The following is a 12,965-nucleotide window of genomic DNA, read 5'->3' on the forward strand; positions in this document are numbered from 1 at the left end:
TGTCTATAGAAGCCACCATGCTGGTTTTCCCTCTTGCTGATTCATTATCTCCATTTGGCATTTCCATGAGACTCATATTAGCAAAGTGCTTTTCAATACCTAGGTTTCCTTATACCCCAATCTTCCAGAAATACATTAAAATGCCAATTATGTGAAGCAACTGAGGGTCGGGGGGCCAAACCGCTTTGCTTAGGACTCACACCTAGCGGTCACTTGGCAAATGTGGCTTTGAGGCAAAGCAGGCTTGGGCAGAGGCAGAATAGACGGTCACCTCTGCAGTGTGATTTGAACAGTGTCAAATCTCTCTTCTCAAACCGCTCTTTCGCATTCAGATGCCAAATTGCCTGTAATTCTTTTGATTTTTGCGAGAGGGAGGTGGGTGCTAAGTCTACCCCCCACCACCATCAGCCTGGCTCGCCGTGGCGTGTGCGAGGTGTTGGGACCTGAGTAGGTGAGCTGCGGGCACGGGGGGGGGGGGGGGGGTGGCAGCCCAGCCAGGGTGAGGGCATCTGCACGGAGGCTGGAGGGCGCCTGGCCCCAGGGTCAGAGCTGCTGCTGGTGAGGAGCGGGGTCCCAGGGCAGAGACCAGTGGTGGTGGTGGCCTGACAGCGGCGCGGGGTGGGGGTGGGGGGAGCATCGGTGCAGGGGTGGGGGATGGGCAGTGGCAGCCGTAGGAGGTGATTTACGGACCGGTGGATGGATCAAGTAAGTAAATATGTGGAGGACAATGGGGGCCAAGTTTCTCACCATTTAAAAATATAGAGAGAAAGAAACAAAACTGAACTCAGTGGTGTTGGATTGAAATCAGAGATGCTGGCGGGAATCCACTGCGCGCCGCGCGCACACACACACACACACACACACACACACACACCACACAGTTGACCCTTCAACAACATGGCTTTGAACTGCGTGGGTTCACTTACATGCAGGGGTTTTGGATAAATACAGTACAGTACTGTAAATGTGTTTTCCCTTCCCTATGATTTTCTTAATAACGTTTTCTTTTCTGCAGCTTACTTCATTGTATGACTACAGCATACAAGGGGCGCCTGGGGGGCCGAGTCAGCTGAGTGCCTGACTCTTGATTTCGGCTCAGCTCACGATCTCAGGGTCATGAGATGGAGCCCTGAGTTGGGCTCTGTGCTCAGTGGGGAATCTGCCTGAGATTCTCTCTCTCCCTCTGACCCTTGCCCTGCTCTCTCTCTCTTTCTCTCTCTCTCTCTCAAATGGATAAATAAACTTAGATAAAATACAGCATGCAATACATATAACACACAAAAGGACCATGGGAGGACCATGCAGGGAACATAGAAGAGGAGTAACACCTGAAAATATCTAGTTTTTTGGCTTAGAAGGCTAGGGACACAAAAGCAAGCATGGAACAGCCGGAAAGGTCTGACTTCTGTTTTGGGTCGGCTAGGGCTGGTGTGTCTGTGTGAGCGGCCCAGCTGGAGACATCCAGGACTAGGGCTTAGAAGGTCTGGTATCCTGGGGAGCTGTCGAGTTAGAGCTAGAGACTTTGGTGTCACCAGAGTGCGGTGATATTGAATGAGGGGGTCGGACAAGGCCACGCAGGGAAAGTCTGTAGAGTATGAAGGGAAGAGGGTCAGCCAGGGGCCCAGCAGCCCAAGAGCTGTGTAGGAAGAGATCCGGGAGAGGTGACAGAGAAGAAGCTGCAGGCAGCCAGGAGGAGAGCCAGAGGGAAGAAAGCGTGTCTAGGCAATGGCGTCATCATGAGCCGCTGCAGAGGCGCGCAGTAAGAGTGCGTAACCCTCTGTGCGTGCGCTGGGGGGCAGGGTGAGGGTGAAATCTCCTCCCTTTCGGAGGACCTATCTGAAAGCACAATGCTGACGAGCGGATGCAGCGCGTTCTTATTATTTGTCCTCACGAAAGGACGTAACCCGAATGTGCACTTCTGACTTCCATTATCAGAAGTATGGTGCCCTTCATCCATAGAAGAGTTGTTGATGGTGGTGATGACTCTGGGTCATTGCACTTCACAAAAGAAACAGGGATCAGAAGAAACTGAGAGCAACTCATTCCTGTTTCGTTGTTGTTATGAGTTTGGCATTGGGTAGAAGGCACCTTAATAAATAAAAATCCATCCTCTAATAAATAATATTCATCTTTTACTAAACAGTTATTATCCTTCAACGACAATACATAATCCATCCTTTTATTAAATAACCTTTAATAAAAATCCATCCTTTGAGGCTTTTAATAAAGGCCATTAGTGACAATCAAGCTGGCGGTGGCAATGGTTTCTGGTGACAGTAAGGCCATTATTAAATGTCCTCAAGTTTTACTGATGGCGTTATGGGTAGTGAGCTTCCCACGTCCATGCCCTGTTGACAAAGCACTGGCATGGGGAGTCGAACCAGCGCCCACATGGGCCCGGGCAGTGTAGGCTCCGGGTCTGGCCTTGCTGCTAACTGAAGACGTGACCCTGGGCTGCTGGTGGCTGAGCTTCTCAGCTTTGTGAGACCCGAGTCCTCCGAGCTCCCAACGTCCGTGGCCAACACGGCTCAGGCAGACCGGCAGCGGGAAGGAGGTGGGGTGAAGAAGAAAAACAATTCCTCAGAGAAGAAAGACAAGTGAACGTTAACCACGAAAGAACATCCAAACTCATTAGCAATCAAATAAATGCAAAGTAAAACGAGGAACCTTTTATCACTTACCAAATTTGCAAATTAAAAAAAAAATGGAGATGTTGTCTGGGGGGAAGAAAGGATACGTGTATATACGCTGGGGGGAAAAAAAGCATGGCTATGCTGTAGACGGCGGTATCATCGCTCCAGGTGCTTTTTTGGAAGATAAGTTGTTAATATGCTTTCAAATCTTCAAAAATATTTATACCCTTTCATCCAGCAATTCCACTTTTAGAAATATGTCCTAGGGAAATAATTAAAGATGTGCACACAATTTGCATCCAAGGAAGTTCATTAGAGAGCTTTGTTTTTAGGCATAAGGATGAAAAATAAGAAGTAACTAGTATGTCCAGGGTTAGAGCGTTATTAAAACTAAATTGGGTTCATCTCCATAGTGACCGGCAAAGTCAGGGCTTCAGAGAACACGCTGACGGAGAAAATGTTTACGTTATGGTATTGAGTATGAGTAGGGAAAAAAGCAGGATACCAAAACAGATTTAAAAAGCAGTTTCAATTTTAAACAAGGAGCGTGTGTGAGGCATAGGAACAAGACTAAAAGAAAATATCCCCAAACGTGAAAGCAGATTAATTTTGATTAGTGGTTTTACTTGTGATTTTTTTTCCCACTAAATGTTCCAAATCTTCTTCAAAGAACACATACTGCTTTATAATTAGAGAAAAAGGCAATAACGTTTTGAAAATACCCCCATTTCGTGCTCTGATGAGCCATTATAAACTGAGTGTGTGGGGGTGCGCGTCTCTTGGTGGCTGAGCCCCGTCTCCCGCTGGGCAGTTCACCCCGCCCCGCGGCTAATTCACTGCTGTGGGATTTGAATGCAGAGAGCACACAGCCCCCGGCCCTACCCCGGCAAACTCACAGTTAGAAAGTCCTCAAGTCTTTGGGGGAAAAAATCCCCTATAACGTTGGGGAATCTGTTGCCTTCAGTTCCTTGAGTGGGAAGACTGGAGGCAGACTAGAATAGGCTATAAAAGGTAAAGTCTTAAAAATAGGATCCGGCCCCAGGGCAGAGTGGGAGGTGTTCAGGAGTCAGCCTCGGGAGCTCCCAGCCACAGGGCTCCCTCCACCTGCTTGTGAGATGGGCTCTCACAATGTCTCCACTGTGGGCTTCCATGTACGGGTCTGTAAAAAGAGGGCGTTTGGCCAGATGGGGGATTTCGGACTTCTTTTTTAAGTGGGAGACCAGGTCGGCTTCAGCTAGGATGCGGACCTGGGCTCCTGCCCTGGCCGGCTCCCGGAGCAGGATCCCCGGGAGCTTTCAGCCCCAGTACCCTGCAGGGTCCCGGGAGCACCCTGTTGTGGGGCCCTGGGGAGGAGTGTGACACAGCGGCTCTGAACTTGGCCTGCTTACTAATCCTTCCTTTTCCCCCCCATCAAAAAGGGGCAGTAACGCCTTCCTTATCCTTTCTGGAGCTGATCGAAGGGTCCAAAGTTAACTTGAAGGGAAGGTGCCTCGGACTGTAATGTCTGCCCCAGCTGCATTCTCCTGTCTGATGTATCACTTTTTCCATCGGGGCTTTTCTGGGAGAAGGAAGGGAGGGTAGGAAGGTGCTTCTGTGACGCCGGCAGAAGTTCATACCAATACCGGCACCATCTGCCTCTAACTCGCCCTCTGTTCTGACCCAGAACTTAGGCGGTGTTGGGTCATTGACCACATCAGGGCACAGAGGGCTGCAGGGAAGAGCTCGCCCTCCTCCCCGGACTGTTCCCACCAGGTAACAGGCATCACGGCAAACATGATGTCTCTCTAAAAACGAGCTGTATAAAAAAAGAAATGATTTGCATGTCTGGCCAGAGCGCATAGCACTAGACCTGCGCTGACGTGGAGACCAGTGACCGTCAGTGCTAATCTTGCAGCGCGATCGCTTCCCCTCGTGCTCACGGCCTTCTGAGAACTCAGCTGGGTGCTATTCTGAGCCAAGTGGTTCTGCCGACCAGCAGCAGCTACCCTTAAACCCTCCTCCTCCTGCCCAGTCTCCCGTGTCCTAGCCACCCACCGACAAGGGGGACTAACGCACAGGATGACCAAGGAGACCCGAGGAAGGGGGCGGGCAGTGAGGGTGTCGGACCAGCTGCGTCCAAGGCGCTTCTTGCCACCTGCTCTTTCCCTGGAGGGGCTGAAATTCAGTTTGGTCTGGTAAGACCGGGAATGTGGTTTTTAGCAATGTGTCATTTAAATAAAACCCCGCTCTAAGGAAACAATGTGGAGAGTTATCATTGTTTTTTTTTTTTAAGATTTTATTTATTTATTTGAGAGAGAAAGAGAGAGCACAGGAGGGGGGAGAGGCAGAGGGAGAGGGAGAAGCAGGCTCCCCGCTGAGCCGGCTGCCCAGCGGGGCTCAATCTCAGGACCCCGGGATCATGACCTGAGCGGAAATGAGACACTTAACTGACTGTGCCACCCAGACGCCCTGAGTTATCATTAAGTTTTTAATAAGAATTAGTTTTTATGGGATTTTTATTTGCTTTCCAATCACATCGATCAAAACCTGCCTTGGGGTTTTTGCACTAGAACTCTCTAGAGCTCTCTATTCACTGGCATGTCCTGGGCTGGAGCTGGTGGCTTTCTCTCTTGGACCAACATGATGGGCTTTATTTCTTGGAATAATTCAGTAAGTACTCGTTGGATGCCTACTGTGTGTCACGTGCTAGAGATTCAGACATGAATAAGATAAAGCCCCGTTTTCCACGAGTTTGCAAGTTAGTGGGGGAGATACAATTTTAACTCTGCCGCAAGGAGGAATGTCGTGGCCCTGGAGGCAGTCAGTGGACAGAGAACACCAGAGTGGGTGAAGGGAGCGTTGGATGGTTGCTGCAGGGAACAAGCAGACCAGGAGGCGAGGAGACACCTCCCGAGAGCCAGGTCAGAGTCATGGGAACTGAAGAGGGCATGCTTTTGGCTGCTCCTGCATTTGAAATTCACAATCCGGCAAAGGCAGAGTGATAAACAATGTTCTAAAGATCTCACATGTCTGTCAGTTACCTTTTGTGTAATGAAGTTCTGCCTACTGAAGAACGCAGGCCCTGGGGAGCAGGCCCGCACGGTCGCGCACATCCGGATCCTGCCCCATGTGCTCTTCCCACGCTTCTTGTGCACCTGGTGCACGCCAAACCAAGCTCTCTGTTCCCCGGCTGTCCGAGCTGCTACCCTCCCGGGCCGCTCTCAGCCTCCCTCAGTTCACTGATGCAGCCCCATCAGGTGGAACACTGGGTCCACTGACCCTCCTCTCTCCTGTACACTCACAGTCACGGAGGCCTGACTGCTCTTTCCAAACTGGAATCCATTCCCTCCTTTGGCCATTATGCTAGTGATGATTTCTCAGCAGGACTTCTCACCAGCCCCTGATGGCTTCTTTGCTCCATCCATCATCTCCCTCCATCCAGCCTGTAGACTAGGACCAGGGTAGCCTTCCTAAAACACAGCTCAGGTCATATCCCAGCCCTGCGCTGAAACCTTTCATGGCTCCCTGGTGCAAATGGCAGAGCTTTTTAAACCACAGCCCCGGCCCACCTGCATCAGAATCCCCTGGACTGTGAAATTAGAGACTCCAGACCCCCATCCCCAGGCTCTCTGAAACAATGGGGTCTTGGAATTTGCATTTTTCATAAGCAATCCCAGGTAATTTTTAAGTACCAGGCTGGATAAGCACCGTCTGTAGAAGAAAGCCTAATGTCAGCAAAGCGTCATAACCGGGCCGTCATGCTTCAGCCCCGCCGTCCGCCCAGGCTCCACCAGCCTTCTCGAGCCCCACCCCCAACATCTTGTGCCCTCCTGCCTCCATGCATCAGTCCATCTGTTCCTTTTTCTTAAAACGCCTTTCTTCCCTCCCTCAGCTAACAAACTCCTACTGACCCTTCAAGGCCCAGCCCTGCAGAGCCTTCCTTGAAGGCCTGAGACATTGCCTCCTGCTGCGTGCTTGCCTGGCATGAGGTCCAGGTCCCCTTCCTTCCATTTCCTGTATTGAATTAGGTTTAGTTCTGTCTCCCCTACAAAACTGTGCAGAGGATGGTGTCTTGTTTATTTCTTCATCCTTAACACTTTGGACAGTGACTGACATCTAAATGTTTGTTGAGAAATGGACAGAGGGTGATCTCTCTCCAGAAAGTGAATTTGGTTACTTTGGTTTGACTTCAGAAGAAAAATGCAGTTTGATTTCATGTGTTGAAACACCTTTCCTAACGGGCTTTTTTTTTTTTTTTACTTTTTTTTTTTTTTAAGATTTCATTTATTTATTTGACAGAGATAGAGATAGCTAGCGAGAGAGGGAACACAAGCAGGGGAAGTGGGAGAGGAAGAAGCAGGCTCATAGCAGAGGAGCCTGATGTGGGGCTCGATCCCATAACGCTGGGATCACGCCCTGAGCCGAAGGCAGACGTTTAACCGCTGTGCCACCCAGGCGCCCCTCCTAACGGGCTTTTATGAGGAATACACGACCGCTCTCTTGCACAACGAGTAGCAGAAAGCCGAACGATGCTATGGTCTGTGAGACGTTCAAGAATGTGAGCCTGAGTCAGAAAAATGTTCTTGCCAGTTTTCTTAAACATTCTGATTAGAATTCAATTAAAAATTAGGAAAGTTCTGATTTGACATATCTAGTCTTTGATTTAGGTGTGTGATGAAATGAGAAAAAACATTTGACTTCCTTGTATAAGGTATTTTGGTTTTGTGATGGTTCTTGACCTGGGCTGTCCAATATGGTAGCCACCGGCCACATGGGGCTATTGAGCCTGTGAAATGTGGCTCGTTATGAAGGGAGATGTGCCATAAACGCATGGGGGTTTAAAGACGCACTGTGAGAAAAAGAACGTAAAATACTCATTAGTATTTTTTATATTGATTACATGTTGAACTAATATTTTGAACACATTGGGTTAGATAGAATAGTTAATAAATTCATTTCACCTGTTTCTTTTTTGTTTTTTGTATGTGGCTACCAGAAAAATTTAAATTAGACATGTGGCTTGTGTTATCTTTCTACTGGCTAGAGCCAATCTAGATCCTTCTTACCCTCTACATCTTTGTACACCAGACTATTTTGCTTCCTCTCTTCTGCCTCTAAACCCCACCCCCAACAACAAAGTACCCAGCTCTGAAGCACCTACCATCCAACTGTGTTACCCATGACCCTCCTCACTGTGATTATCTACACACCCCTGGGGTGTGTCCCCCAGTTCCTGGAGGATTTTAGCACCTGGTTCACAGTCTTTTTTTTTTTTTTTTCTAACCATATTCCACTATTCCCCAGTCATTTCAATGTTCATGTGGATAAGTCTTCTAAAGCCTGGCTTCAGGTCCTGATCTCACCTCAGAATGACCTTGTCCTCTATTCTCCCTCAGCCATTTTCTCCTGTGGTCGTGCTCTGCCCTTGTCAACAGCCATAACCTCAAGTCGGCACTGCCACAATCTCAGTTGCAAGCATCCCTTTCTCCAGCCCCACGACCTATTTTCCGGTTCCCTACCTTTAGTACTTGGACCACTGTCCTCTGATAGCACTGGGATCTTTCAGATGGCTCCTGTGCCCTGTTCACTGTCATCTCTCTCACGACCTCACCTTTCTCCTAACCCTGTTGAATTCTGTAGTCCATCATTGTACTCATTGCCTTCCATGTGGTCTGATCCCATTGGCGCCCCTCCTTCACCATTGCCCCAGCCTGGAGAAACCCCACCCCTGACTAAATCCAGTCCCCGTCCTTCACCGTGCTCACACCTGGACGGCTGAACTGTAGCTGGAGAAAAGCACATGTCATGCTGAATTTTGAAATTCATGCAGGTTTAAAGACCCACTGGTGGGCTCTAAGGTTTGCCTGAAATCTGGCTCTTTGTGTATCTCCCCGGTCCTTCCCCTTGTTCACTTGGTTATTTCACACATGCTGCCACATGAGGAGAGCCCTCCGCCTCTCCTCGCTTAGCGGATGATCTGGCTTCTTACTTTGCTGAAAAAAGAGATACTGTGCATTCAGAAGAGAACTTCTTCCAACTTCTAATACTCCTGCTGTCAGCCTACCTGTCTAACTGCATTTTTAACCACACGCTCTGCCTTCCCTTCTGCTCTGATGAATACATTATGCTACCAGCAAAAGCCAGCAACTCCACCAAGCTCTAGACCCCTAAGTCATGAATCATCACTTGTTTCTTCTCTCCTGGAAAATTCTTATTAGTTTATCAACTCTCCCAAAACCCCTGCAGCCCTCTCCAGTTACTGCTCCATTTCTGCTTGAATTTACATAAAATTTCCTCAAGAGGCTTGTCTATACTCACTGTCTCTACTTACTCTCCTCCCACCTTCCCCGGAATCCATGTTGGTTAATCAGACTTTCATTTTCTCCACTCTGCCTAAACGGCTCTCGTCAAGGTCAACAATGATTCTACTCTAATGGTCCATTTCCAATTCTCATCTAATTTGAACTTGGAGCAGAAGTTAGCACAGTTGATCATACCTTTGTGAAACACCTTTGCTTCTGGGATATCACTCTCCCTTAGTTGTCTCTTTGCCAGATCCTTCTTAGTTTCTTTTGCTTCTTTCTCTTCATCTCCCCAAACTGTAAACTTTGAAATGCCCCAAGGATCAGTCTTTGTACCTCTTCTCCTTTATGATTACCTATATTTCATAGATAATGTCCTTTAGCCTCATGATTTTAAACCCACCTGTGTACGATATCTGCGTTTACATGCCCAGCCTACACCTGTCTCCCCAGCTCCTGACACTATGAGACACGCCCATTTGCGTAGGCTTTCCTTTTCTTTTTTTAAGATTTATTTATTTATTATTTGACAGAGAGAGAGAGGCGGGGAGGGGCACAGGGAGAGGGAGAGAGAGAATCTCCTGCTGAGAGCGCAGCCTGACGCAGGACTCGATCCCACGTCCCCGAGACCATGACCTGAGCCAAAATCAAGAGTCAGACGCCCAGGCGCCCCATGCATAGGCTTTGCAAACTCAATATACCTCTCCTAACCCACTCCAGCTGCACCCTGTCCATTTGGCAAATGGCTGAAAACTCACTCTCTCTCTACAATAACGTATCTCACCCATCAACAAATCAAACTGCTCCCAGAACCCAACCACGTCTTGCTGCCTCCACAACCACATTCTGGTTTGTGCACGATCCGGGCTTTTTCTGTGTAGCCCTTACTAGGACTTGACATCTTTTTATTTGTGGGTGCGGTTTGGTTATTGACTGCCTTCCCACTGGAATAGAGACTCCAAGCGGTTGGTGCTTGGTCGATTTCCTTCACTGCCGTGTCCCAACACCTAGAATAGTGCCCGGCAGGAAGTTGGCTTTGAATAAATATTTGATGGGTGAATGTGGGGAACATGACAATCTTACCTACAAACTTCTAACAAAGGCTGGCCTCTACAGCAGATCTTCGGTCAGCCATGCCATGGTGTTCTGAATTCTGGTCCTAGTGTCAGGCTCCCGAGGGTATTGGGGTCTATTTCTTCTGTTTAATTATGAAATGGAAGGAGAACTTGCCCCAGTGAAAAGAATTTCCAGGAGCTCATCAGAGAGGCTGAGGGAAGTGTTAGGAGCTGGGGGATCAGGACAGGGGAGGCAGAGGCCCCCTGGGCTCCAGGATCACACCACTGGGGAGGTAACTATCCTTTGCAGCAGGCTGCCTGCAAGTCTGGGTGTCAGGCACAGCTGTACTGAGCCCCAAATGCAGAGCTGTGCCAATGCTGGGCTTCTGCTGACTCAATCCTGAAAACATCTAATATCATCGAGACGAGCAAACTTCATCAAATATGGCATCTCTGCACTGTTGTGCTTCAGGGAAGCTTCTGAGGAAAAGGCAGATATCTGCTAATCTAAAATGTTGGTTTGATCAACTTCCTAAAGGTTAATTATTTTGCACATGGAAGGACCCTGGTCTACGAGGTCAAAATTCAAAAAGCATAGAACAGTATTTTACCACCACCTTCAAAATGACAGCAACAACGACTTGACAAAGTCAAGGACAAGTTAAAGTTGGCACCAGGGGGAGGATCTCTGCCGCTGCCTGCCTTGTCCTTTCTCCAGTGGGGGAAGTGGCATCTGTGTGTTTGTTACATAACAGGAAGGGGGGGAACTGTGCATATATTTATTTTGCAATTCATAGACATGTGATAGAAAGTTTCTGAGAATCTTTGCTCTGCAGTCTCAAATATTTAGCGTTTCTATTGGTTTCCAGTTAGTGCTTTGTCGAATGTCTGTCAATAGCGTTTTCCTGCGCGGTCTGGCCTGTGCTTTGTGGAGGTGTGACCACGCCTCGTTAAGGCTCACCATCTGTCACTCAGAGCGTTGGTTTGCCTGGCACACCTAGTCTGGGGAGCTGCCCAGTTTTGTCACAGATATCGAGACCACATAAGATAAATGCCTTCTAATTGTTCACACTTGCAAAACTATTGGTACGTGATTGAACATAATTTTGCTAGCTGTCCCCTTTCATTTATCCATCACTTACGGCATTGACGCATTAAAGAATGACAACAACAACACTGACCAAACATATATTTTGTCTTTGCACCCGACTGCAATTAATCTGGTTCCTCAGAACAGGGGACAGAGGTGCCGAAGATGAATGATTTTCAAGACGCCGTTCTGAAAGCTTGGGCCAGGCCAGACGCAGACGCCAGGGACTCTGACCCCTCCCGCTTTGCTGGATCCCTTTGGGCACTGAGCCACAAGCAAATACTCGTGCAGAATTAAGAGCTATCGGAGGACCCCAAAATCATGAAATCGGTTTTCTTTTCTGGTGAAATGTCTAATTTTATCATTGTCAGAAAGATAATTGTAAAGTCAGTTAAACCTATTTGTTAATAACATGAAGTTTACGATCCATTGCTGAAATTTTCCCTTCTCCCCCAGTGCATCAATTTTCATGGTGTCTTTTTGTTTTGGTTTTATTTATTTATAGAAAATCACCCGAACAGCCCCTGCCTGAGGCCTCCTCATGGATGAGTCGAACGTGACGTCATTCGCTGAGGAGACGTCCACGAACGCCTCCACCGCCAGGAATACCTCGGCCGGGGCCCTGCGTCGGGAAATCCCGGTGGTGCACTGGGTAATTATGAGCATCTCCCCTCTGGGCTTCGTGGAAAATGGAGTCCTCCTCTGGTTCCTCTGCTTCCGGATGAGGAGAAACCCTTTCACGGTGTACATCGCCCACCTGTCTATTGCAGACATCTCACTGCTCTTCTGTATTTTCATTCTGTCTGTGGACTACGCTTTAGATTATGAGCTCTCTTCCGGCTATTACTACACGATTGTCACACTGTCAGTGACGTTTCTGTTCGGCTACAACACGGGCCTCTACCTGCTGACGGCCATTAGTGTGGAGAGGTGCCTGTCTGTCCTGTACCCCATCTGGTACCGATGTCATCGCCCCAAGCACCAGTCGGCATTTGTCTGTGCCCTCCTGTGGGCGCTGTCGTGCCTGGTGACCACCATGGAGTACGTCATGTGCATTGACAGCGAGGGGCAGAGTCACTCTCGAAGTGACTGCAGGGCGGTGATCACCTTCATTGCCGTTCTGAGCTTCCTGGTCTTCACCCCCCTCATGGTGGCGTCCAGCACCATCCTGGTGATTAAGATCCGGAAGAACACGTGGACGGCCCATTCCTCGAAGCTGTACGTGGTCATCACGGTCACCATCATCGTCTTCCTCATTTTCGCCATGCCCATGAGGCTGCTGTACTTGCTCTACTACGAGTACTGGTCGGCCTTCGGGAACTTGCACCACATTTCTCTTCTCTTCTCCACAATCAACAGCAGCGCCAACCCGTTTATTTACTTCTTCGTGGGCAGCAGCAGGAAGAAGCGGTTCAAGGAGTCCTTAAAAGTGGTTCTGACCAGGGCTTTCAAAGATGAAATGCAGCCCAGGCGCCAGGAAGACAATGGCAACGCCACCACAATTGAGACCGTGGTCTGAGGACGGTGGCGGGAGACGGTGGACACAGACGGTGGGGCACAGATAATCTGCGCTCTGTGCTTGGAAGGCCACTTCGGGAGGTTCCAAATACGGCACAAGGACACCACGTCCCAGGTGCATGAGATACTCGTTAGTGATAAGACCGTATCCTTGTACCGTATCTTCTGAAAAAGCCTAAGAATGTGTTGGACCTCTATCATTTCCGTACCTATAAACAACTTCGGTTCCTCCTCAACCCTTCGGCAGCATTTCCCATGCACTGTAGAAGTTACTCGAGCAGGAAGGTGGACAGACGAGTACTGGAAAAGGTAACAAAAGCATCTGTTGGAACTTGAGAGGGCGGAGCCACGTAGCGGGAAGACCGCGGGCTTTGGAGTCAGCTCAACT

The 12,965-nt window shown here is 48.8% G+C and overlaps 1 protein-coding gene across 1 annotated transcript; it reads left to right on the top strand.

The window, feature by feature from the left end:
* The first annotated feature begins 11,600 nt into the window (after positions 1-11,600).
* On the top strand, positions 11,601-12,623 carry MAS1 (MAS1 proto-oncogene, G protein-coupled receptor). The gene has a single exon (XM_045805456.2). The coding sequence runs from the start codon at positions 11,601-11,603 to the stop codon at positions 12,576-12,578; it is 978 nt and encodes a 325-aa protein (XP_045661412.1). The 3' UTR covers positions 12,579-12,623.
* The last annotated feature ends 342 nt before the right edge of the window (positions 12,624-12,965 follow it).

Source organism: Ursus americanus, chromosome 11, assembly GCF_024610735.1.
Source record: "Ursus americanus isolate L20-20 chromosome 11, mUrsAme1.1.p, whole genome shotgun sequence".
NCBI lineage: Eukaryota > Metazoa > Chordata > Mammalia > Carnivora > Ursidae > Ursus > Ursus americanus.

Bases quoted from the DNA above. Each gene is read 5' to 3' on its own strand.
- MAS1 (XM_045805456.2), top strand. From the start codon at position 11,601: ATGGATGAGTCGAACGTGACGTCATTCGCTGAGGAGACGTCCACGAAC.